This window comes from Erythrolamprus reginae, chromosome 5 (assembly GCF_031021105.1).
Source record: "Erythrolamprus reginae isolate rEryReg1 chromosome 5, rEryReg1.hap1, whole genome shotgun sequence".
NCBI classification, from domain to species: Eukaryota; Metazoa; Chordata; class Lepidosauria; order Squamata; family Dipsadidae; genus Erythrolamprus; species Erythrolamprus reginae.
This window is the reverse complement of record NC_091954.1, coordinates 87,064,843-87,092,805: the sequence shown is the minus strand read 5'-3', so window position 1 is coordinate 87,092,805 and position 27,963 is coordinate 87,064,843. Positions and strand designations below refer to the sequence as shown.

At 37.8% G+C, this 27,963-nt stretch overlaps 1 protein-coding gene across 3 annotated transcripts; it reads left to right on the top strand.

Moving 5' to 3' along the window:
- Positions 1-57: 57 nt before the first annotated feature.
- Positions 58-27,701, top strand: LOC139168061 (phospholipid scramblase 1-like). Of its 3 annotated transcripts, none has more exons than XM_070753372.1 (9): positions 58-523; positions 10,485-10,515; positions 12,225-12,341; positions 17,939-18,069; positions 19,876-19,918; positions 21,044-21,264; positions 23,169-23,330; positions 24,254-24,412; positions 25,279-27,701. In XM_070753372.1, exons 2-9 carry the CDS (start codon positions 10,503-10,505, stop codon positions 25,336-25,338), a joined length of 906 nt encoding a protein of 301 aa, XP_070609473.1. In that variant the 5' UTR covers positions 58-523; positions 10,485-10,502; the 3' UTR covers positions 25,339-27,701. The 3 variants fall into 3 exon arrangements, with proteins under 3 accessions (XP_070609473.1, XP_070609475.1, XP_070609474.1); XM_070753374.1 differs by having other exon boundaries at positions 91-523; positions 10,427-10,515; XM_070753373.1 differs by lacking the exon at positions 58-523 and adding an exon at positions 10,322-10,346.
- The last annotated feature ends 262 nt before the right edge of the window (positions 27,702-27,963 follow it).

Here is a 27,963-nt window from a genome sequence, read left to right as displayed (position 1 = left end):
TCCACTTTTCATCCAACAAGGAAGTTGAAAACATATTCCGAAATGATTTGCATTTCTCTACCCCTCCCTGCAATGAGATAAGACCAGGGCTAAGTCTAGCTGCCCGGCGGAAATTCCAAAGATTAGAAAGAAGGTTTGTCAACAACCGTGAGGCTTTTTCTCCTCAATAAAGTTAAAAGGCAGCCGTCCACAAAGTAGGGAACAGTCGTTTCTGGAGTTCAAAGTACAGTACTCCCCTTCACAAGCTCGTAAGGATTGCCTCTTTTCTTATCCTCTTCGGGTCGCCTTCACTCTTCAAACCTGCGTCTGCTGTGCTACAACCCCAGCTGGCTGTTTCTGCCTAAGATGCAGGGCTAACACGTGACCTCACGTCGTGTATGTACAGGGCGTTTGGTCTCCAGGGTTTTTGACCCGAGGAAATTCATCTACGGCTCTCCGGTGGACCGTTCTGCCTCTTTCCCTGCCTGCTGCGCCTTTCCAGCAAAAGAAGGGTCTGAAAGACGTTCAAGGATCGCGGATCGAGGTAAATGAATAGAAAAGAAGTGGAGGCTGGAGGGCGGCTGTCCGCTGGTGGGGAAACAGAAACAAGAATGATGGGGAAACAGAAACAAGGCGAAAATGGGAGGGGGGCGCACAACTGACTGGGGAAAAAAACTTTAGCTTGGTCAAGTTAGGCATTCTCGGGTATTTACTCGGTGGAGATTCCCTAGAGTTGCACACTGGTTGTTTTCCAGCTAAAGTAGTAGTTTTCCTTCGCCTGGGGACTTAAGACGGAACGATCTCAAAGCGCTTTCGGTTTCTTGTTTCTGTTCCCTCTTTCATAGAAACATAGAAGACTGACGGCAGAAAAAGATCTCACGGTCCATCTAGTCTGCCCTTATACTATTTCCTGTATTTTATCTTACAATGGATATATGTTTATCCCAGGCATGTTTAAATTCAGTTACTGTGGATTTACCAACCGCGTCTGCTGGAAGTTTGTTCCAAGGATCTACTACTCTTTCAGTAAAATAATATTTTCTCACGTTGCTTCTGATCTTTCCCCCAACTAACTTCAGATTGTGTCCCCTTGTACTTGTGTTCACTTTCCTATTAAAAACACTTCCCTCCTGGACCTTATTTAACCCTTTCACATATTTAAATGTTTCGATTATGTCCCCCCTTTCCCTTCTGTCCTCCAGACTACAGTGATCCCCCGGGTATTGCGAGCCCGATCATTGCGAAATGGCTATATGGCGATTTTTTAACCCGGAAGTAAAAACACCATCTGCGCATGCGCGCCCTTTTTTTCTATGGGCACGCATGCGTAGATGGGGCCGGGCAGATCAGCTGCTGGGCGGCTTCCCTGGGTCTTCCCCCTCTTGCTGGCGGGAGGGCGAAGCCCCCCCCAGCACCCGCTCGCCCGCCGTTTGCCCGGCCACCCGCCGTTCGCCCGCCGTTCGCCCGGCTCGCCCGCCCTTCGCCCGGCTCACCCGCCCTTCGCCGCTCGCCCGCCCTTCGCCCGGCCACCCGCCCTTCACCCGCCCTTCACCCAGCTCGCCCGCCCTTCGCCGCTCGCCCGCCCTTCGCCCGGCCACCCACCGTTCGCTCGCTGCTCGCCCGGCCACCCGGGTTCGTTTGGCTTTGGGACATGCCGGCAGTGACGTTTTAAAACAGCCGCGCGGCTTCCCAACTGAGTCCCGAAGTCAAAGGCGAACTTCGGGACTCAGTTGGGAAGCCACGCGGCTGTTTTAAAACGTCGCCGCCGGCATGTCCCGAAGCCAAACGAACCCGGGTGGCCGGGCGAGCAGCGAGCGAACGGCGGGTGGCCGGGCGAAGGGCGGGCGAGCGGCGGGCGCGGCAGCAGCGAGGAGTTTGCGTGGGCGGGGGGAAAACCCCAATCTTCGGCTCCTCGCTGCTGGGAAGTAAAAACACCATCTGCGCATGCGCAGATGGTGTTTTTACTTCCACAGCGCTACTTCGCGCAAAACCGATCATTGCGAGGGGTCCTGGAACGGAACCCTCGCAATGATCGGGGGATCACTGTATACAGATTGAGTTCATCAAGTCTTTCCTGATACTTTTATGCTTAAGACCTTCCACCATTCTTGTAGCCCGTCTTTGGACCCGTTCAATTTTATCAATATCTTTTTGTAGGTGAGGTCTCCAGAACTGAACACAGTATTCCAAATGTGGTCTCACCAGCACTCTATATAAGGGGATCACAATCTCCCACTTCCTGCTTGTTATACCTTTAGCTATGCAGCCAAGCATTCTACTTGCTTTTCCTACCCCCGACCACACTGTTCACCCATTTTGAGACTGTCAGAAATCACTACCCCTAAATCATTCCCTTCTGAAGTTTTTGCTAACACAGAACTGTCAATACAATACTCAGATTGAGTATTCTGTCTTGTCAATTCGATCTTGAAATAATAATGATAAAACTGATTCTTTACGGTGCTTTTGCTACTTTTAAACAAATTATTATTTGGGTAGACCGAACGTCAGGCATACGACTGAGACGGAGGAGAGCTGGGTCTTGTTATGTGTTTGCCAAGGCAATACGAGATAGCCAGCTGCGTGCCTCAACCTCATTCCCATCCTCTGTTTAATCAAGGATAGCCACAATAAAGTTTTGCCCGTCTGGAACTGCCTTGGTCCCTCTTCCAAACAGCTAATGTACATTGGAGGGAGTGAAGAAAGAGACACCATGGCCACTTATAATAAAAACAGAGCTGGAAGGGACCTTGGAGATTTATTTTTTTATTATTTTTAATTATTTTTTAATTATTTTTTTATTTTGTCCAATACACAATAATACACAATGAAGGTTATAGAGGATATAGTAGAGAAGAAATACAAGATATAGAAGAGACTATAGGACAGGAGACGGAAGGCACTCTAGTGCGCTTCTGTAGGCCCCTTATTGACCTCTTAGGGTAGGAAACCCTACATTACTTCAGACAAATGGTTATCCAAACATAAACTTCCAGTGTTGGAGCATTCACAACTTCTGGAGGCAAGCTGTCCCACTGATTAATTGTTTTGACTGTCAGGAAATTTATCCTTAGTTCTAAGTTACATCGCTCCTTGTTTACTTTCCACCCATTGCTTGTTGTTCAGGTGCTTTGGAGAATAGGTTGACTCTTTCTTCTTTGTGGCAACCCCTGAGATATTGGAACACTGCTATCATGTCTCCACTTAAAAGGGCTTATAACAGGTCCCTAAGATTTTGGCTCCTACGCTTATCTATATTTGGAGCCGGCACCTAAGTGCTGGAACAACTTGCCTCCAGAAGTTGTACATGCTTCAACATTGGAAGTTTTTAAGAAGAGATTGGATAACCATTTGTCTAAAATGGTATAGGGTTTCCTGCTTAAGCAGAGGGTTGATCTAGAACAGTGATTTTCAACCTGTTTTGAGCCGCAGCACATTTTTTACATTTACAAAATCCAACCAAAATGACACTCTAACACAGTACATATTATAGAGTTATTGTGATGCATTGTATGTCACCCTCTGCAGGGGCCTCTTATAAAAAGAAAAAGGTCAAATATCTATATACACCATTAGGATAGACATAACACCCTGAGGCTGAGGCTTTATCTAGTGGTGGCAACATTTACCTCCAGTCCTGACCAGGATTAGAAATCTGGACCATGGGGAAGAGTAGCAGCTTCAACTACTCGCCGCGGCCACACAATGACAAGTGTGCAGCAGCCCGAGCGGGGACTTTCCTGGGTGTGGATGAGAGGCGGCCCGCTATTGGTTCATTGCTAGTGGTCAGGATGAATCCTAGAAGGAGATTGGTCAGTGATCGTTCCCTGTGCCTCCACTCTTCCTGTCGCTGATAGTTGGAGGGATTGTGAGGGGAATGTTTATGTTTGGATGGAGGCGGCTGGCGGTAGGCCGGATAAATGACCTCCGCAGGCCATATCTGGCACGCGGGCCATAGCTTGGGGACCCATGTTTAATTTCCCCATGGCATGCCTGACTATGTCTCATGGCACACTGGTTGAAAAATACTGGTCTAGAAGACCTCCAAGGTCCCTTTCAATTCCTTTATTTTATTCTAAGTTGTAAGGCAGAGGTCCTCAAACTTGACACCTTTAAGACTTGTGGATGTCAACTCCCAGAATTCATAACTGGCTGGAGAATTCTGGGAGTTGATGTCCACAAATCTTAAAGTTGCCAAGTTTGAGGACCTGTTATAAGCATAGTTCCCTCTAAGTTGAGCAGTGAGCAATCGCTCACTTAAAAATCATCATCAACTCAGAGTTTTCCAAACCTGCCCAGAAGCCGAGAGGGAAAGAGTGAGAGGGAAGGAGAGAGAGAGGAAGAGAGGAAGAGAGAGAAACAGATAGAAAAAAGAGAGGAAGGAAAAGAAAAAGAAAAAGAATGGGAGTAAGGAAGAGAGAAAGAAAATCAAAATCTAGTTTGAAACTAGATCAACTATTTAAGTGGCATTTTGATATTGATAGAGTTGCCCTATTATGAGCTCACTGTTATAGACACACAGTATTTGTTTGTTTGTTTGTTTGTTTGCTTGTTTGTTTGTTTATTTATTTATTTATTATTTCTGTGCCGCCCAGTCCCGAAGGGACTGCCGCTCAGACACTATACTTTTCCACCCACCCCCCCAAAAAATTAGAGGGAACACTGGTTATAAGGCTCCCACCCCACCCCAAACTAAATAACTCGAACACTAGCAGGAACTAGTGGTATTGTCTTCATCTTGTTCCCTACCCAGGTTGAAGTCTACTTTTGCTACAGTTAATGTATTACTTTTCACCTGAGTTCCCCAACTCCAGGGCCTCAAGTCCTGCGAACCATTTCTATGTGTTTTTTAAAAGTACTAAAACAGATCAGAGTTATAAAAGGACTTCAGTAATAGGCAGCACTTTTCCCCCTAGTATTTCCCCCTTCCTTTTACATCCATATATAGGCAATAAATGTTGACTTCCAAATTTTTTTGTGTTCCCCTTGGGAGAAATCAAGGGGTTGATACCATCTTGTCACCATTTTGCTGCTTCAGCACTATTGAAGCCTGTAATAGCACACCATTTCCCTTCAATGTTTTCCCCCTGCCGTTTTTCCTTTATCTCATTTCATGTTTAATTATATCCAATTTTCCACAACCCGTTTAAGATTAAAGCTGAGCAACCTAGCTCTACAGCAGTTTTGAAATACCCCCAATAGGGTGCTCCTATGTCTAGATTTTTAGGAAGTGGTGGTTTATGAATGGTGGTTGACCAGGAACCAGATGGTATGAAGGGTTTCTTGACGTAAATATTAATGTAATAGAATCAAAAATTACATCCTTGACTTCTCTTTTAAAACTATTATTTCACTACAATATGGTTTTCCTTTTTTGTTCATTATAGAATTCTGAACTGGTTGCCATTTCCTCATGTAATATTACTCATCAGTTGCCAATCCTACAAAGCAAGTTATTTTGCTACCCTCCAGTCTGTAAATTCTGCAATGAATCAGGAAGTATTCTTGTTCTAGTTTTCACTTCCTTTGATTTCATGTAATCTTTCACCTAACGATTTCATGTTAAATCATTTGTCATAAAATGGCCTTTAGCTTTAGTTTGTATTAAACAAACAGAACAATAGGGAAATAGATTTAAACTGTTATAAATTAGTATCTGCATTATTTTGAAGGTTCCTCTGTCAACATATAAATACATCTATGGACTAGTCAGCAGGAAGATACTGCAGCATTAGAAGAAGATGGTGAATTTTGTTTAGTAGAATATTGTTCATATTGCATAGTCTAAAGCAGGGCACAGATGACCTTTCAGAAATTTTCCTGTAAATATGCTGGAACAGAAGTAAGATTTTGTATGTTTTTTAGTTTCCTTTTAAAAAATAAAAATAAAAAAAGACTTCTATGGTCAGGGTTATTCCTTTTAATTTTATGGACAATGTTGGAATTTTTGGTGGTTTCCAAAAATTAAGTCGAACCTGACTTGCTACCAGGTATGGACTGAAAGATGGAAGTAGTGATGATGATAATAATATTGTTTATTGTTATTTCATGGGTCAGGTTTTGTAGCCTTTTCTACATGGTCAGGAAAGGAAGGTCTGCTGCAAACCCCATTAGTTAATGAATTCTGCGTGGCAGGTTCCAGAAAGAAAGTCGATGTGGGTCCAGAAATAAAAATATTTTCTGATAGCCTTCCGAAAGCCTCTCCAGATTCCAGAAGTGTAACCAAGCAGGGATACAGGAATAATTACTGGTATATAAAATGTATTCACTCCACTATATCGTCCTATCTACTCATCTACATATCGGCCTATTCACTACTCATGTAACAAAGAATTCGTGCTAGCACATGATTTTTTTATTTTAGGTTTCCCCGTAAATATTTGGTCTACTTTAGATTGATCCAGCTGTTCCATCAGTTGTTTTCTCTTGCTAATCAAATTGCTGGAAAATATGATTAATGGCAATTATCAATATAATTAAAAAGCTATCTCATTATGAAGAAATAACTGAGATTCTAGAACAGCTTCTAGAAATGTAACCAAGCATGGGTATAAGAATAGAATAGAATAGAATATAAATTTATTGGCCAAGTGTGATTGGACACACAAGGAATTTGTCTTGGTGCATGTGCTCTCAGCGTACATAAAATAAAATATACATTTGTCAAGAATCATGTGGTATGACACTTAATGATTGTCGTAGGGGTCAAATAAGCAATGAAGAAGCAATATTAATAAAAATCTTAGGATATAAGCAACAAGTTATAGTCATACAGTCAACATGGGAGGAAATGGGTGATAGGAATGATGAAAAAAACTAGTAGAATTGAAGTGCAGATTTAGTAGAAAGTCTGACAGTGTTGAGGGAATTACAGTATTTGTTTAGTAGAGTGATGGCGTTTGGAAAAAAAACTGTTCTTGTGTCTAGTTGTCTTGGTGTGCAGTGCTCTGTAGCGACGTTTTGAGGGTAGGAGTTGAAACAGTTTGTGTCCAGAATGTGAGGGGTCAATAAATATTTCCCCGCCCTCTTTTTGCCTCGTGCAGTATACAGGTCCTCAATGGAAGGCAGGTTGGCAGCAATTGCTTTTTCTGCAGTTCTGATTGTCCTCTGAAGTCTGTGTCGGTCCTGTTGGGTTGCAGCACCAAACCAGACAGTTATAGAGGTGCAGATGACAGACTCAATGATTCCTCTGTAGAACTGTATCAGCAGCTCCTTGGGCAGTTTGAGCTTCCTGAGCTGGTGCAGAAAGAACATTCTTTGTTGTGCTTTTTTGATGATGTTTTTGATGTTAGGTGACCATTTTAGGTCTTCAGATATGATAGAACCTAGAAATTTGAAGGTCTCTACTGTTGATACTGTGTTGTCTAGTATTGTGAGAGGTGGAAGGGTGGAAGGGCTTCTCCTAAAGTCTACCACCATTTCTACGGTTTTGAATGTGTTCAGTTCTAGATTGTTCTGGTCACACTGCAAGTATAGTTATTCAACTTCCCGTCTGTATGCATGATTATGCAGAACAGTTTTTACCACATTGTGTCAGTCAGTCCTACCCAGTCAGTCAGGGAAGGTTTGTGGGATCCAAACTGGGTCGGTCACCAGAACCACAGGTTTGTCTTCTGAGCTTTTGGACGCATGCTGGAACCCATGTCAGGGAAGAAGTTCCCTGAAGATGAGCTCCAGCACAAGTCCAAAAGCTTAAGGGACAAAACCTCTGCTTCCAGTGACTGATTGAGATTGGACCCTGCAATATTATCCTGGCACAGGTATATTTGCCTTCATTTGTGATGGAAGGTTTGGTGTGAATCAACCACTTAAAGAATTCTGACTGGCAGGGCCTATTAAAGAGGACTTTTCTGCCATTACTTCATTTGAATCATTCACACACACACCGAAAGATGACACAGATCCCCCATTCTCCTGACCTGGCTTTGCTGTCTTGCTTGGGGGCTCATAGGGAAACGTGTTATTAACTCATTACCGGACTCCATAGTGTCATCCCCAAACCCCCAACACTTTACCCTTAGATTATCTATGGTTGACCTATCCAGATTCCTAAGAGGTCAGTAAGGGGTGAGTACAAGTGCACTAGAGTACCTTTCGTCCCCTGTCCTATTGCTCTCCTATATCTCCTATACCTTTCTTCTATTCCTATATCTCTTCTTCTATTCTTTCATTGATATGTTCTATTACTATATCTTCTTTTCTATTATTTCTTAGATATATTTTACTATGAGTATCTCCTCTATAACCTTCATCATGTATTTTACTATGTGTATATTGATATATACCCACTAAAACCCTCATTGTGTATTGGAATGAATGAATGAATGAATAAATAAATAAATAAATAAATGTTGCCCACATCCTGAAGGCCATCGCCCAAACTTTAATTAAATTTTAATGTTAAATCCTATTCACCTCTTTTACATTTTTTGTTTTAACATTTTATCTAAAATTTATTTAATAAGTATATAAAAAAGTATTTATACACTTTTTATGTTTTAATATTTTATCTGTAGCCTGGAGTCCCCCTGTGAAGGAGATGGTCAATTTGTAAATATGATAAACTAAAAATGAATGAATAAAATTAGTAATTGTATTTTCACAGGGTTAAGGCAAACTACAATAATTTTATTTTATATACACATTATACTGTATATAATAAATAGCACTGAAATCATGTTACAGCTTCACTCCCCATCCAATAAAAGATCCATGCTAGCACATGACTTACACTTTATCTTGGCTTTCCCCATGTGTAAATATTTGGTCTCCTTTAGATTTACACAGCGGCGCCCTCAGTTGTTTTCTCTTGCAAATCGAATTGCAGGAAAGCCTGATTAAATTAAAGGGCTATCTTGTTAAGCAGAAATAGCAGAGATTCTAGACCAGCTTATAAAAGTGTAACCACGAATGGGTGTAGGAATCATTTATTCAAAGTTCTACAGTTAAACTTTTGTGGAAAGTCATCTACAAATGTAAATGATTATGCAATTGAAAAGCATATAGCTGCACGGATTGGATCTGGACCAGATAGCTTTTTCTGTCAATTCCCAAGTTCCCTCCCACTTTCAGATTATAACTTGGAAAAATGTTACAGTGTTCCCTCGATTTTCGTGGGGGATGCATTCCGAGACCGCCCGCGTAAGTCGAATTTCCGCGAAGTAGAGATGCGGAAGTAAATACACCATTTTTGGCTATGAACAGTATCACAAGCCTTCCCTTAACACTTTAAACCCCTGAATTGCCATTTCCTATTCCCTTAACAACCATTTACTCACCATTATTACTGGTACTCACCATTGAATTAGACACTTAGTGATCGTAATATTTATAAATATAATTATTTATTAACAATATGTTGTGATTTAGCCTGAGGCTCCTCAGGGACCGGCTGGAGCTCTGCCGGATCCATGCCCAGAGGAGAGGACAGTGAACAGGAGGGGGAGGACCAGGCAGACGGGGGAGAGGAACGTCAGGAAGAGGAGGAGGGAGAGCAGCTTGAGACCCCCAGGGGGGGCTCTCCCCAGCTAGTAGCCTGGATTCATTGGATGAAGACGCACAGGCTATAATAGACATGAGGCAGAGACGTGCAGCTCAAAGAAGGGGCCAATTAGAAAGGTATTTCCATCCCTGAATTGGCAACAGCTGGGTTTGGGTGTGGTTCTCCTCAGCAGGGTTGAAAAGGCAGGCCCGCCCTTACAGTCTTGTGGAGAGTTATCAACTGGGAGTCCTGTGACCTTGCTTCGATTCTTGGCGTCTCTGATCTTGGCTTGTGGCCTAGAAGTCTGAAAGACTTGGGGGAGGCATGGGTTTTATCATCTCCAGCGTTGTTTTTGCCAGCAAGAATCCTGTTTTATTGCCTGGCCTTCGTGAAACCTCTGTGAAGCTTCATAGTGTTCCTGTCTGTAAGAACAGTTTTTGTTACCTGTGTTTGCTTTCAAGTATATAAACTGCCTTTGCTTTTTACCAGTGTGTCTGGCTACTCTTTTTGGTTGGTGTTGGCGTCTGGGGGGACCCAGACAGAACACAATAATTATTATTGTTGTTATTTATTTGCAAAAATTATTAGTTTGGCGATGACGTATGACGTCATCGGGCAGGAAAAACCGTGGTATAGAAAAAAAACCTGTGAAGTATTTTTTAATTAATATTTTTTGAAAAACCGTGATATAGGCTATTCGCGAAGTTTGAACCCGCGAAAATTGAGGGAACACTGTATTAGCTAATGTTCTTCTCAAGTAATCCTGCATTGCTTGGCAACCACAGAACTGAAAATGGAGACAGAGTGGTTCAGAGTTTGTAATGTAACCTTTTTGTTTGGTGGTATAATTGTGCTATAAAGGTTATGCAGTCTGTGGAAAGAGAAGGTAAGAGACATTTTTCTCAAGTACAAACATGGAGATGTTAAGCTTGTGTAAACATTTCCCTTTTAACAATTGATTCACAGGCACACTACTGGAAATATACTACAGCTAAAAGGCTTTTAAATTTTACTTATTTTTCAGAACCAAGAGTATATAACTATGGAAGATAAAGGTGAGTATGATTCTTTTTTCTCTCCATTGGTGATTTAGGGTTAGTCTATGTAGAACAATTGGTATTGAAATGTGAAAAGTACATGATAGGCATTCTCCTAAAGGAATTGATAAGGGTTAGGAGGTAGTTAAGACTCAAGAGCTGAATTATTTTGGCAGGCTACAGGAAAGGTCTCAAGGAAGGTCCAGAAAACATCCTAGCACTGTCCTTCAGCAACTGTTTAAGCATTATTTTATTAATTTGGGATGGGAAACATCTATCTATCTATCTATCTATCTATCTATCTATCTATCTATCTATCTATCTATCTATCTATCTATCTATCTATCTATCTATCTATTGGATTTATATGCCGCCCCTCTCCACAGACTCGGGGCGGCTAACAACAGTAATAAAAAACAGCATGTAACAATCCGATACTAAACAACTAAGAAACCCCTTATTATAAAACCAAACATACATACAACCATACCATGCGTAAATTGTAAGGCCTAGGGGGAAAGAATATCTCAGTTCCTCCATGCCTGATGGCAGAGATGGGTTTTAAGAAGCTTACGAAAGGCAAGGAGGGTGGGGGCAATTCTAATCTCTGGGGGGAATTGGTTCCAAAGGGCTGGGGCCGCCACAGAGAAGGCTCTTCCCCTGGGTCCCGCCAAATGACATTGTTTAGTTGACGGGACCCGGAGAAGGCCCACTCTGTGGAACCTAACTGGTCGCTGGGATTCGTGCAGCAGAAGGCAGTCCCTGAGATAATCTGGTCTGGTGCTTCATACTTCATTAAATGTTGAGAAATTAATATATTAGTATACAAATGATATTTGGAGATTTAATTCAAATTGCTGTGGAGCAGGGATGTCAAACTTACATCGTCATGGTGTCACATGATGTATCGGGACGTTTCCCCCCTGAACTAAAATGGGCATGGTCATAGTCAACACATGAAACATCTGCTCTGTGGGCCATGAATTGATAGCCCACCTGTAGAGTTTTTCATCCCTGCTTTATATTGGTAGTTTAGTTGGAACTATGTGAATAAATTTTTCTTGTTAGAATTTCTGTATCTACAGTTCCTGTCAAGGCTACTGTATATATTTAATAAACAAAACATTTCCATTCCACCATTAGAATGGCAAGTTGCATCTGATAATTGCTTAATCATCCTTGGTAAAAGACAAGCAAAGATATCAATGCAACACATGGAAAATATATACCTATAGTATGAACATAGAAGTTGGATTCATACAACCTAAATTCATATCAGCAAAACACACGTACTATGTTCGAGTAAGATAATTCACCTAAAGTAATATACTCTAAAGCAAATTGACATGGTGGTGAAGTTCGTATAACATGCTAAAGTAATGGCTGGATTCCCACAAAACACTGAAATACCCAATCCCATTTCAGTCTAGATTAGCATGTTGTGAAAATTTATTATCACAGGTTAATATATTGTTATTCCTATTAAGCATCCTTTTTCTGTTCAGCAATGCCCACTAAAATGTAGATTTTTATCTTTCTCAGTCCAATATTTTTCATATGTTTCAAAGTTGAATTTTTTAAATTATTATTTATGCAACTGCCCAAATAAGGTAGCATTTCTTAAAAGTTAAAAAAAATCAGCTATATTTATTGGATTCTTATATGTCTAAGTATATATAAATGAAAAAAGGCTTCTAAATATTTGACCTGCCTTTCCTTTGTTTTAGCAAATAATTCTGTACCCATGGCAGTAGCTCCTGGATACCCTGGACCACAGCCACAGTATGGATATCCTCAATATGCTCCTGGAATGGCTCCATACCCTGCTCCACAAGCTTTCCCTGGTAAATATTTTGTAAGAATATTTCCAATTAAACTTTGAGTCCTTTTATTAGGGCACTTTGAAGCATCTTGTTGGGATCTGTGCAAAGCATTGCACAGCCTTTTCCAATTTGAACTTCTAAGGTAGTTTCACTTTTTAAGCATACACAATTAGTAGTTCTCCATTGGCATCTCCTGATACTTTCAAAACCTTTCTCACACTGAAGGAAAATCTCATGGACTGGGTATTCTTTTTCTTAGAATTCCTAGCAGCTAAAGGTTGGCCTAAACTTCACTTTGATGTTTTATCTAATCTGATCACTTTATCTAATAGAATAACTCAATTGTATGCTGTTAAAAGCCATTGTTAGCATTACTTTTTTACTGTTTTAAAAAGTATTAATGTTGTGTTTATTAAAGGGGAAGTTCAGTGATATCCATAGGGCAAAAGTCTCAACATGTACATTTATTGTGAAATAAGTATATGATTTATGGTGAGGAAAACGGGAACCAAGTAACATATCAAAACAGTTTCAGAGAGTTTATTTAGCTTGTTTGTGGAGATTTCAGAAGTGATACTTTAACCCAAAAATGGAGGGGCAGAGAAAAATAAAAATATTTTTTGCTAATTTAATTTAATGCATGTTTCTCCCAATTTATCAGAAGCTTCCTAAGGGTATAGTTTTTGCTCTCCATCATGCAAATGAATGATGGCAACCATTGAATGGCTTTTTATATTCAAATAATAAAAGAGACACCTTTATCCCTTGGAAGAGGCATGCATCCAACTATTGCAGTCAGTAAACAATTTGAATTTTTAAAAACTCCGTGGAGAAGCATACAGCTTTTAGATTGTGAAAACATGGCCTTGTCTGCCTTAAAAAAATGGTGACAATTGATTAGGTGGAGCAAAAATTGCAGTAGGGCCATAGTTTAGTGTAATACTTGCATAAGGCTTGAGTTTGAACCTTGGAAACGATCTCTGTCTTAAAGCTTGGGTGGAGGTTAATAATGAGGTGGGTAAATTAATAATACCATAATCTAGGGATGTCAAACTCAAGGTCCGTGGGCCGGATCTGGGCCGTGGGGTGTTTAGATCTGGCCTATGGGGCTGCCTCTGGAAACAGCAAAGGACTGGCTTGCTATGTCTCTGCCAGTGAAAACAGAGGCTGTGAGGACTGATTGCAAGTCTCCCAGGCTCTATTTTTAGCCACGATGGCCTCCTGCAGCTCTCTGCCAGTGAAAATGGAGCCCAAGCAGGCCACATGTGCTCCTCCCCCCCCAAGCTCCATTTTTGCTGGCAGAGGGCTAAAGGAGGTTGTTGCAGCTCAAAACAGCCTTGCCTAGCCTAAGCACACACCCCCAAACCCACAAGGTCAAACACAATCCCAATGCAGCCTTCAATGAAATTGAGTTTGATACTCCTGACATAATGCATTGTTGCTTCTTAGATTGAACATTTTATAATTGTTCAAGTGATTTTAATTGAACATAGCCTGAACAGATGTAGGCACAGAGCTTACCTTAGTAAAAATACATAGTTTCCTTTAAACTATCAATTCCTTGTGACTTCATGGATACAGCATGCCATTCTCTTCACAACAGTACGGAAACAGTTTTCTGCTGCTTCCTTCCAAAATGCTATCAACTCCCACATTTAACCTATAGCTCGGGAATCTCCTAGGATTTATCTATGTCCTAACCAGACCTGATCCTGCTTGGCATCAAAATCAGACATTGGATGCCAACAACAATCTGGCTTTGGATCAGTCAGTCTCTCTTGGATTAGCCCACTTCTTAAGATGGAAGACAATACATAATGGACTTTGGCTTTAGGTTTTTAAAGATGGTTGGGTGAAAAAAAATTGAAATTGAAGTATCAATGTATAAAATATACTCTCAAAATGAAGTAAAATTGAAGATTAGTGCAAATCATATTGCAATTGGACTCAATTTCACTCAACTCAGTTTCTAGTTGCATGTTCTATTTTACAAGTTTTTGGCCTACATAAAGAAGACACCTGATTGGAAAATAATTGTCAAAACAATTTTAGCAAATTATCCTAGTGAACTTTCACATTTCTGTAACCAGAAACACTTCTGGTTGCTGATGGAAAATGATAAGACATGGGTTTCCTTTTTGTTTGACTAATATGAAGAAAAAATACTTGAATACAAAACAAAGAACTTGGTGCTTCTATTTTGAAAAAGAAATCACACCATGACTGAGTCTACCTATCAGTCATGCTTTATTTTAACATAGTTTATTTTTCAATAAATTACAATTGATTGGGTTCATACAAAATATAATAAAATCCCGGTTTTATAGAGTTCATATAAAGCAAAATGGGAAGCTTGTCTTTTATTAAGGGCTGCAAATCAATCCCCAATCAGATGTTCGTGAAAGCAATCAGGTTAAATTTCCAGTCTCATTTTCTTCATTTTTAAAATTTATTTGTTTCTTTTTTCTTTACATTTTTAAAAAGGTTTTTCTTTATAGTACAGATAAAACAAGATTTACATACAATAATACAACATAATACATATAGATGAAAAATATAAGAAAAAGAAAAAAAGTACTTTGTGGACTGTCCAGTTTACCTATAAACATTAATGATTTCTTTTTTTCCTATTAGTTTTTCCAATATCTATCTAAATTTGAATTACTTTTGAACATCCCCAACATACTCACTAACATCTAATCGTGGTTCTCCTTTTTTCAATCCAATTATATAATTTATTCCAGGTTTCAAAATAATCTGTGCCTGATTTGTCCTTCAACTCTAGTCCATCTCTGCACATAATAAAATTTGAATAAAATTTCTTCTTCTATAGGGACATCTTTACTTTTCCATTTTTGAGCATATTATATTCTTGCTGCAGTTAAAATATGCAACATTAAATATACTTTATCATTTTCATATTTATCAATGGTTATTCCTAGCAGAAATAGCTCAAGTTTTAAATTAAATTTCATCTCTAAAATTTCTTCCAACCATTGTCTTGTTTTTTTCAAGTGATCACTCGTTTGGTGGCATTCCCACTTACAATAATATGTCTCCAAGGGTCTTTTGGAATTTCCAGCATATTCCTGATATATTCTGATACACTTTGGCCAGCCTTGTTGGGGAAAGATGCCATTTATAAAACATCTTGTAGATATTTTCTTTATATGAAATGGCCAGAGTTAACTTTCAGTTCCTGTGCCGTAGATCTTGCCAATTATTTAAATTAATATTAAACCTGAAATCTCTACAGATTTTGTTTTCTGCTTTTGAGTGCCTTTGTTTTAAAGAATGGGAATTGAACTGACATGTCTCTGGAAGGCATTCTCCCATTTCCATTCTGAATCTCTCTCCAACGTGACCAAAACCATGCTGCATTTGGGAAGGGGAGAGGACTGAAAGAGTAGAAACTAGAACTGTTTGCTCCTAAGCCTTCACACTATCATAACCACCCTCATTTTTGTAAGAATCTACAGGTGGTCTTCAACATATGACCAAAATTGAGCCCCAAAATTTTTGTTCCTAAGTGAGACATATCAGTTAAATTAGTTTCATCCCATTTTATGACCTTTCTTGGCACAGTTGTTAAATGAATCATTGCAAATATTAAGTTAGTAACATAGTTGTTAAGTAAAACTGGCTTCACAATTAACTTTGCTTGTCAGAAAGTTGCAAAAGTTTATCACATGACCCCGGAACACTGCAACCTTCATAAATATGAATCAGTTGCCCAACATATGAATATTGATCACGTAATCATGGAGATGGGGGAAAGGTTGTAAATGTGAAAAACAGTCATAAGTCACTTTTTTCAGTGCTGGTGTAATTTTGAACACTCACTGAATGAACTGTGGTACTAGTGCAATTTCTGGATGATGTCTCACAGTTTTGTTGGAACATAGTTCTGTTTCTTGCTGATCCCCCACCACCACCACTTCTACCTTTGAGTAAGTGATTTCCTGAACAAATCCCTGCAGATTTTTTGGAAAGATTTTTGAAGTGGTTGCCTCCTTCCTAGGGCTGAGAGAGAGAGAGAGAGAGAGAGATGGCCCAAAGACACCAGCTGTATTTTACTTAAGGTGGGACTATAACTCATGGTCCCTGGGTGTCTATTCTTTTGCCTTAATCATTATTTAAAACTCCCCTTTCCTGTTGATTAGCACAGGATAAATCAGTCTCTGGATCTCAAATATTACAATTTGATGGACAACTCCTGGCTGGTCAAGTGACTGCCCTTCATGTGTTTGGTAAATGAAGCCATATTTATGGCTGTTTGTGGTCGTGTGATCATGTTTTACAATGGTTTTGGTGAAAATCAGCGCTCACTTTGCCCATAATGACTAACTGATTTGCTGAACAACTAAGGATTTGCTTAATGTTTGCCACAAATAAAGGTCATAAAATCAGACAGGCCATATAACTAACCCACTTTTACAACTGTCACAACTTCTGACCATGATGGGCAGGTACCATCACAGTTGTAACTCAATGTGATGAAAAGAGTTTTTATTTAAAAATGATATAGATAACCTTTGTAATATCCTGCTTTTATATAAATAACTTAAGACAATACCTAATATTCCTACCCTCTATTTTCACCATCACAACAAACCTCCGACATGCTTTAGCTGAGAGAAAGTGATTGGCCCAAAGTCACCTAACGGGCTTCCTTATGCCTCTTGTGCCTACGAATGCAGTCTCCTGTTTTCTAGGCCAGCACTACTAGATGAATAAATAAATAATAAAATGTCCTAATTAAGTTACATTACCACCACAAAAAAATTCCTCCTTTAACCTGCCATCATGCTGATTTTTAAAAGCAGGATCAATCAAAAGTGAAAATCCACACTTTGATTTATGCTGGAAAGAAATTAATAACCAGTGAAACTCTTCCAAAATCTGTCCACATACAGTTTGGACAGAGTGTAGTCTTCCTTTCTCTAGGTATCTCTACAAAGGAAATACATATTGTATTTTTTGAAATATAAAACACACTTTTTTCCCCTAATAGAGGCTTAAACTTGGGTGCTTCTGATTGTAGCTTTTTTGAAGCTTTTTTCCCCCTAGCCCAACAAGGCGCTAACAATCTTCCTGGCTTGCAGGCCTTTTTATTGCTACTCCCTTCGAATAAGATTTTTTAAGCCTTAACCAGGGGATAAAATAATGTGATGAAGCTGACCAGACTAAGGACGCTAGCCTGATGAATATCTTGTAGGGATATTTTTTTCCTATTTTTCTTCCCCAAAACTAAGGTGCGTCTTATGTTCCAGTGCATCTTATACTCTGATAAATATACTATATCATGCAATATACAGTGTTCATCCACTTTGTTCTTTCCTCCCTTGTAATCTAGAAGAAGATACCATGTTTGTGTAATTAATCATCATAACGTATCATAGAGATATCTATCATGTGTCTCATGGAGGAGGGAGGAGATCTGCACTGCATTTCAAATGCTACATATGCACATACTGTAGGCTGTTTTTTTCCCTTTGTGGTGGAGGAGAAAATTATGCATAATACATCCTGAACATTGATAAACATAATTTCTTAAACATAAAAAATATCTTCACGAACTGCTTATTTTTTAAACTACTTTTGTATTTTATTAAAAGGTGGTCCAGCACAGCCCCCATATGCTTATGGAGCTCCAACACCTTACGGCCAACCTGGTCCTCAAAGTGTTTGGATGCCTGAGCCTCCTCGTATTCCAAATTGCCCACCTGGATTGGAATATTTAAGTCAGGTATCTTCCTCTCCTACCTGATAAAGTATAATTTGAATTTCTTCAAATTGTGTTAAAACAGTTATGCTTATCTTGGCAAAGTGTTTTAAATATGGAGACTATGGGTCCTTATAAAGCACCATACTGTATTTTAAAAGGCTGTCCTTTAGATTTTTTTCCCAAAAAGTCTTTATTTTCCCCCTTTTTAAAGCCATTTAATATTTACTATACAAAAAGTTCACTTAATTCACGGTTCCACATTCATATAGAAAATATAGAAATTGAACTGTTATGTTTAAGATAAATTTCATATACCTTTTGATTTTAGATATTTTTATAAGGATATACATTTTGGTAATTTTTTCCCTTGGTTTTGCTCTTTATTTTCCTTTATAAAGCCAAAGGTATAAACATAAACATTTTTTAAAATCCTTATAAATCTACTTTTCCAGATTTGTCCTTTATACTTTCAAGGAAGTGTGATCACTGAAAGTATAGGCCATTCATTCATTTAGGATTATTGTGATGATGATGATGATGATGATGATGATGATGATGATGATGATGATGATGATGATGAAATTTCTTTGGGAAGTCCATAAATGTTTAAAGATTTAACAACACAACGCAAAAAAGAACAAAGATCGTGGAGATAACAAACCTGGATAGGACCAGAGAAAAGGAAGAAAGGGTGACCTCAATCATGCTCACCAAAATTTTGGGCAGGTCTTTAGGGCCTTTCAAAACATTAGCAGAGTAGAGGAATGTTCTCTCTTGGGGAACTTTCTTCTAGAGGGTACTGGAATAATGCAGCCCATATGCCAAGTTTTTAGATATGAGTTTTTTCAGCTCCGCATAAAGATGCTTAAATTTGAACCTCAATGCAAGGCATACACTCATTCACTCATACCAACCTAGCTATATTTAGAATAAATCCTAGGACAAACATATGAGCTGAAGCCTGAGATGTGAAAGGTGTAGAACACTTCATGGCATTGCAGCTGGTAAAACATCTCCCATTAAGCTGTGGGTTCTAACTTACCTTGTCGCTGGTTCACTTCCTCCTGTGCCATATGGGCTAATGCGCATTGCACAGAGTGCTTAAAACCAAGCTTCTGCACATGCGCAGAAACAAAATAGGATGTGCAGAAACAAAAAAAACAAGTTGGTGGCTCCTATGGCACTGCTATTAGAGCCAGTTCAAGGGCGTGGCCAATCAGCAATCGCATGGGGGAATTCCTGCTACCAGATTTATAGAACCAGTCTGAACCAGGAGCAACCCACTTCTGGTCCCATTCACTTAGAAAGATGAGAACAAACACTAGTGTATAAGTTTATAAGAATGGCCATGAGAAGATAGTGGAATGGAAGGACATTTATTTGATGGTGTAGATGCTGTCAGAAGATTGGAATGGGATACAGGACTTCTATATACAATAGTTCTGATTTTGTTTTTGTAGTTTGATTTGTGAAAGTTGTTGCTTCTATTACCATTGATAATTTGAAACCAAATAAAACTTGTGTGCTTTAAATGTGTTGGACCTGCAGCCTCTTCGTTTTCCCAGTTGATAAATTCTTTCTATTGGTTGGATATTTTAGAGTGATGGTCCAGCTGTCAGGGCTGACAGAAGCTGAAATATGATTCCTTTTTAATTCCAAAAATGTATCAAGAAGAAAATAACATAGTTTTGTTTCATTTTAAGGTACTTCTCTTAAATGATGAGGTTGATAACTTACAGACTAGTTGCAAAATGAATTTGTTGATTATCAATTAAGATTAACAGAATTGTAAGGACCTTCTAATATTTTTTTTAACTCTTATAACAGATTGATCAGATATTAATCCATCAGCAAATTGAACTTCTAGAAAGTAAGTATTTTATGCTACTTGGTATTCATTGCTTTTAAAAAATTCAGATGAACATACTATTTCTTTTACTAGCCTTATATGTGAGAACAGAATCCTATTAATAGTGCTATATATTTTCTACATATATCTTCTATTTAGTAATGTAATAAAAATAGATACTTAAGCACAATATAATTCTTAACTTTGAATTGGATTATATTATTTGTTATACTGTAAGTGTTGCATTGTTGTGCTAGTTATTTATGTCGAGTACTTAATGGCAAAAGGGTCTGATGACAGAAATACCGTTTCTTGAATTGTAGCATTTTTATGAAAGAGATATAGTTACACTAACCAATAGGAGAAAGAACATGATTGATTTCATCCTACAGAAAGTCCTCAACTTACAACCACAATTGGGAACAGAATTTCCATTGTTAAAGAAAGCAGTAGTTAAATAAGTCATATCTGATTTTACAACCTTTTGCCATAGTTGTTAAGCGATTCATTTAGATTTAAATGAATCTGGTTTTTCTATTGATTTTGATTGTTTGAAGTCAGCTGGGAAGGATACAAATATTGATCACATGAACCATCATAAAACATGCTGGTTGCCAGGTGCCCAAATTTTGATCTCCTGACCATGGAGATGTTACACTGGTTATAAATGTGAAGTCCATTTGTAACTTCAGACAGTCGCTAAACAGATGGTTGTAAGTTGAGGACTACCCATATCTGGCCTTTTTTTCAGATGTATTTTAGACAAATGGTACTCTGTGAGCTTTATACTGACTACCAGTAATTGAATTCATGGATATTTGCATTTTCAATGATTATGTGTAGTGTGCAATAGCTTTAGAATCTCTCCATAACCTGATGATTAGTCATGCTGACAAAATATATATACAATCACTGACTTATTTCTACAGAGAAATATATATACAGATAGCACGTTATGTCATGCCCCTTTGTATGGGATTATACATAACCAAAGAGTTTCAATCCAGTCAAACACTGTAGCTTTAAGTAGAACTTTGTAGATTATTTTCTTGACATACATTAGCATTTTTAGAGAGAGGAATAGTTTAACAGTGAAAAATGTGAATTGATCAAACAGCTTTATGTATGTATGTTTCTTTGTTTCAGTTATTACTGGCTTTGAGACCGCCAACAAATATGAAATTAAAAATTCTATGGGGCAAAGGGTGTATTTTGCAGCTGAAGACAACGACTGTTGTACTTTGAACTGCTGTGGACCATCACGACCATTTACGATGAAAATCATGGACAATATGGGCCGGGAAGTCATAAACCTCAATCGACCTTTGCGATGCTCCAGTTGCTGCTTTCCTTGCTGTTTACAGGAGGTGAATCACCTGTTGCTCCATGACTCTTTTGGCAAAGCCAATTTAAGATCTTCAAAATATCAGATATTGATTTGGGATACAGCCAATAAGATATGTTTTTTCAGTCCCTACACTGGGTTTCTATTTACTTTTAAGCCACTTTCCTATGTTTCTTAGCTTTACTTCAAAAGCCACAATTTTTTTCTTTTTTCTTTATTCTCATCTATGTTGTCTCATTGCCTTTGACTTTTCAATTGACAAATTCCAAATACTTTGATCTATCTACTGAGCTATTTTCTGTCAAAAAACGTCTTTCCAATAGGAAAGTTGTCCTCACTGGAGCAATCTTGGACTTTGATATTCTTCCACATGATAATTTGGAGAAAGGAAAATTCAAGTGGAGGAAGATCAGTATGAAGATAGAGTTTTGTGCTGTCTCTAACATTAAGTTTTTACCTAAGAAACAATTACATATCTTTGAGTCCAATTTCATTGTGTTACCATTTCCTCTATTTTGTGTTGCCCTTCAAGACAAAGATATTTCTCTTTGTAATATGCAAGCCAAAATGAGGCAACAAGCAAACAAGTGCAAAATTCATATGTTTAATAAACTAATTTAATTGTACATGGCACGAAAAATAAGTAATTTAGTTAGTAGCTGGTTGGTTAACCAAGACTTGTACTATCTATCTATTATTTATCTATCTATTATCTATCTATCTATCTATCTATCTATCTATCTATCTATCTATCTATCTATCTATCTATCTATGATTTGATTTGATTTGATTTGATTTGTATGCCGCCCCTCTCTGTAGACTCAGGGGGCTCACCTTATATGCTCACCTTAACTCAAGATTTTTGAAAAAAGTTTGTTTATTTCCCCTCATTTATTATTTATAAATAACTCAAGGCAGTAAATATGCTAATATTCCCTCCTCCTATTTCCTCCACAATTACCTGGGGAATTGGGCTGAGAAAGAGTGACTGGCCCAAAGTCATCCAGCCTCTTTCACGCCTAAGGGAGGACGATATGTCATGAGTTCCTAATTCTAAGGTAAGCACTTAACATTATACCGAACTGGTTCTACAAGCAATTGTAGCCAATACTACTTGAGGTAGAAAAACCCAAGATTGGAAGGCACAACTTTACACTCTCTTATCCAATCTGCATGGCTGCAGACTTCAGACATTCCATATAAGACTTTAGTCTAGCAGGCATGCCTCAAATACCATTGACGATTAAACTTAATTGGCCCTCTATTATTTCTACCTAGATACTCTCCTCAGTGCTGCTTCTGCTTATTACTTGAATATCCTGGATTATTAAAAGTTTCTTTTCATATTCATAAATCAGGTGACTGGCCATAAAGAATGGCTGGCCATAAAGAATGACAAGAATTTATTGTCATTTGGTGCACTGAATTCAGGGCAAACAGAAATAGAAATACAGGAGAATTTACGGCATGGTCAGTGGATGCAGCCCCATTTTTATGTGTTTAAAAGTTTCATTTTGTCCAACCTCTTCCATACTTTGTACTTTTCTGACTTCATGTACCTTGAAAAGCAGTGTGTTAATAGTTGGTTGTTTTCTAGGCTGAGAGCACACTTAGACTTTGATTTTGATACTAGATGTGTACTCTAAGCCATAGGTAGAGCAAAAATTAAACATAAAAAAGTATTAAACTGGATTGATTAAAAAAAATAAGGTAGTATTTAATTATTGTTTTTTTCGTATTCTCATATTCTAAAAACTTGGTAGCATCTTCTGTGAAGGGATCTGGGGTCTACATTCAAGACTAGGATTTCAGGCAAGAATTATGAGCAAGTGGATTGAACAAGAATAAACTTTTTGTTATAAATGTATTATCTTTTAAATAAATTTGTGTAGACTTAACTCTTCATCTCTTTTCTATTTTTTAAAGATTGAAGTTCATGCTCCCCCAGGCACACCAGTTGGATACGTTAAACAGATCTGGCATCCTTGCTTGCCAAAATTTGTAATCCAGAATGAAGCACGGGAAGATATGCTCAAAATTGTTGGGCCCTGTGTAGTCTGCAGCTGTTGTTCAGATATTGATTTTGAGGTGAATTAACACTAGAAGTTTATATTCTATATTTTAAGAGATTAATCACATTGTTTCTGATATAGGAAACCAGCCTGCCCATTTTATTGCTTGGTACAACTATAAGATTTATACATGGCATAAATCTTATGGTTCTTCTATATGGAATTATTACTAGTTTGAGGGAAATTTCCAGCCCCTGAAAAAAACACACATATAGAATGAAATATCTTCAGAAAGTATCATTTATTCATTAATTGATTCATGTGTGTGTGTGTGTAACATATATATATATGTTACACATAGTGTTCCCTCGATTTTCGCAGGTTTGAAGTTCGCGAAAAGTCTGTACCACGGTTTTTCAAAAATATTAATTAAAAAATACTTCACGTTTTTTCCTGCCTGATGACGTCATATGTCATCGCCAAAATTTCGTCTACCTTTAATAAATATTTTTTTAATAAAGTTTAATAAATAAACATGGTGAGTAATAATCTAAATGGTTGCTAAGGGAATGGGAAATTATAATTTAGGGGTTTAAAGTGTTAAGGGAAGGCTTGTGATACTGTTCATAGACAAAAATAGTGTATTTACTTCTGCATCTCTACTGCGCAGAAATTCAATTTTCGCGGGTGATCTCGGAACGCATCCCCCGCGAAAATTGAGGGAACACTGTATATATATATGGAATGAAGAACAGGAAAATTTTAAAACTTTCTGAACGTTAAATTAACTTGTTTTAGAATATCTTTAGTATTGTTTTAATAATATTGTAAACTTTAACTAAGACTATTGAATATATATTTCATTTCTGAAGATAATTTTTGTTTACATTTTTATTATTACATTATTTTTCTTACTGACGTGAAATAGTGGTATCTGCTTCAAGATAATTGAATTTTCTGCATCATAAAAAAAAATGTCTGCATTTTCTCCTGAACTAGGTATTATCTTTGGATGACAACAATGTTGGAAAAATTTCCAAGCAGTGGACTGGTTTCGTGAGGGAGGCTTTTACAGATGCTGACAACTTTGGAATCCAGTTTCCAATGGATCTTGATGTAAAACTGAAAGCTGTTATGCTTGGAGCTTGCTTCCTTATAGTAAGTATCCCATACTCAGATGCTATATATTACTATATTCACTAATTGTATAATTCAATGATAGACTTTTTAATATAATACAGGCAAAGGTGGCCTACTAAAGTGAAATGGTGATATGTGTTTGCTCCCATGGCTCTGAGTGCTAGCAGAGTCCAGCGCAATTATGCTAATGCACTTGCGCAGGTAGCAAAATCACGCTGGAGTCCGATAGCACTCAGAGCCACAGGGGTGAGCACACATCAGCCTCTGAATACAGGAGTATCAAACTTGCGTCATCACATGACATTGGGGCTTTTCTCCCCTTTGCTAAACAGGGCGTGGACAATGTGTGGCGCATCTGGCCTGTGGGATGGGAGTTTGACAGCCCTGGTATAATACATCAGTGGTTTTCCTAATGGAATTTGCTATAGCAGCTTGAACTGAGTTTCTATTTGAACCAGCAGGAGAATTGCTAAATTCTTTTCATTGCCAGAGGAGGTTATCAAATTAACTCATGCATTAAGTTTGATAGTCAATTCTGGAAAGAAACTTCCAAATTTTCAAAACACACTGGATTAGATAAAATACTTAAGGTTATGGGATGGCCTGCTGAAAGAGTTGCAATTTTATGGATGGAAGTAGCACATGTTGTAGTCTTCTCTACACTTTCTAAACTCAACACTCTTTAGATTACAGATATTGGAATCCTTAGGCCCAATAATTCCTCAGAAATATAAGGATTGTTATCTTCGTTAATGTCGGTTTCAATGAATCCCACCATGATTATGTTTTTCATTAAAAGAAAACTGTTCAGTAAAATAGAAGAATGTCTGAATTTTAGTAAGGAATTTACTTAATAATTCCCTGTTCATTTTTATTTTCAATAGGATTTCATGTTTTTTGAACATACGGGACAAAATCGGCAACAACGTGCTGGAGTCTGGTAAAAGAGTACAGTCTTCATTGTAGGAACTTCCAGTGAAGTAGTTTCATTTTCATTAGACACTCTATTTTTTTTCTTTTGGCATTATACCATAGCTTCTGCAAAAAATAGGATTGCAAATTACTTCTAAATCAGGGGTCCCCAAACTTGGCAACTATAAGACATGTGGACTTCAAGACTTAATAATAGCCTTTATAATTTAGAACAGACATCTGGCTGGAGAAATCTGGGACTTGAAGTCCACAAGTCTTAAAGTTGTTTGAAGACCTCTTCTAAATTATGAAAGCTATTTTAGAATTATTAATTACATTAATAATTACATTATAATGACATTGAAGTGATGATACATATTTATATTAAAAGTGAAGTCTTGCCATGCATCCTCAACATTATTTCAAATAGTGTTAATGTGAATGTTATACTTTGTACTGTAACTTGATGTTATAATCAAATTTATATTTTGTACATAGTAAATATATAAAGTGAATTTTTAAAATAAGGTTTTTGTATTTTGAGTATTTCTTAAGATACCGTATTTTTTGGAGTAAAAGATGCACCTTTTTTACCCCCCAAAAGGAGGGTGAAAACTTGATTGTGTCTTATACAGTGAATGTAGCCCCAGCCACCCCCACCCTTTGGCCTTTGCTTCCCAGCAATTTACCTCCTTGCAGCAAATGGAACATAGCCTGTTAAGCCAAGCAACTCTTTATCAGCTTCCTGATTCTCAGCTGACTGAGACTATAAAGCAGGTCACCTGGTGAAAGTGAAAGTGAAACTAAAGTGCAGCGAGAGGCAGAGGCAGAATTTTATTTTCTTGTGCTAATTAGTTATTGAATCTGAATAACTAAATTCTATAGAATGTTCAAATTTTAGACTTATTTTTTAAAAACTGCTTTATTATTTTTCTAGAAATTTTTTAAAAATGAAACTTTTTTAAAAAAAATATGCTTGATCTGAAGAGGCCCAGTGCTATTGTATCTTCTTTTAAATAATAGAGAATAATGTATACATCCAGAAAGCCAAATCAGTTTTAAAACTCTATAGAAGTATAATCTGAAATGTAACAGTTGTCCCCCTTTAGTATTAAGATAAGGCAACTGAGTTAAACCCTGACTTAGTCATGTCTGAAGTAGCATTAATATAAAGTGGTACCTCTACCTAAGAACCCCTCTACTTACAAACTTTTCTAGATAAGAACCGGGTGTTCAAAAAAAAATTTCCTCTTCTCGAGAACCATTTTCCACTTACAAACTTGAGCCTCCGAAACTGTAACCGGAAAAGGCAGGGAGAAGTCTGGGAGGAAACGGCCGGAAAAGGCAGAGAGAAGCCTCAGTGGGGTCTCTAGGAATTTCTTGGGAAGAAACAGGGCCGGAAAAGGTGGGGAGAAGCCTCCATGGGGCCTCTCTAGGAATCTCCTGGGAGGAAACAGGGCCTCCACCCTTCCTGTGGTTTCTACAATCACACACATTATTTGCTTTTACATTGATTCCAATGGGTAAATTGCTTCTTCTTACAAACTTTTCTACTTAAGAACCTGGTCACGAATTAAGATCTTAAGTAGATGTACCACCGTATTTCCATAATATACATTTCTTCAATTCTTTGCTATTTCTATGGATCAGACACACATCCACAGAAATACACAGCAAACAGTGTATATCATCTGTACTTTTTGCTCTTTACTATTTGCTCTTTACTGTTTGCTGATTGGCAGATTGCTAGGAGGCAGAGGCCTTTTTTCGTCCTCCAAAACTAAGCTGTGCCTTATACTCCAGTGCATCTTATATTACAAAAAATACGGTAGGTTAGTTTTGCATTACAATACACATTAAATCTGATAGTGTCTGCAAGACTGAATATAAGTGTCTATACATTTTTATCCTATGTGTGCAGAAATAAAAACTGTACCAGGAAGAATATAATTTGTACAACTTTCTTTTTTTTACATTTTTTACAACTATTTTGCAAATAGTTGAATGCCACAGTGTCAGAATATGACTATAGTACAGTATTGTTATATGAATGTACTGTACTTTTTGATTGCTATCTTCCTATTTTTTTTCCTACCCTGATTCTTGTTCTATGTATCTTGATTATGACACATTCTAACAATTTTTTTTTAAAAATTACACCAAACGTGTGCTTTCTTCATCTGACATCAGTAAAGGGTAAACATGATCATACTTGAGAACTGGATATCATTAATGTAATTTTCAGTTACAAAAGTCTATTCAGACTTCTTCGACATAGATTATTCTGTTTCATAAAGTGTTGTTTAAGGAAATGTGGAAAATATTTTATTTTTGTTAGTATGTGCTGGATTTAATATTACTGTTTTTATATGATAATAAATATTCTATGACTGTATCCATGTTCCATTGATTAATTGTTTTCAGTGTCATGAAATTTCTCATTTGTTCTAGGTTGCTTTTCTCTTTGATAAGTTTTCAACTATTATTTCTTGTCTGGCCTCAGGTGCTTTGGAGAATAGATTAACTCTCTCCATGCTGTAGCAGCCCCTTAAATATTAGAAGGTTGCCATTAAGTTACTCCTAGTCCTTCTCTTTGTTAGAGTAGGCAAATATCTTTTGTAGGTTCTCCATAATTTTCAAACATGGGAAGGGATCCT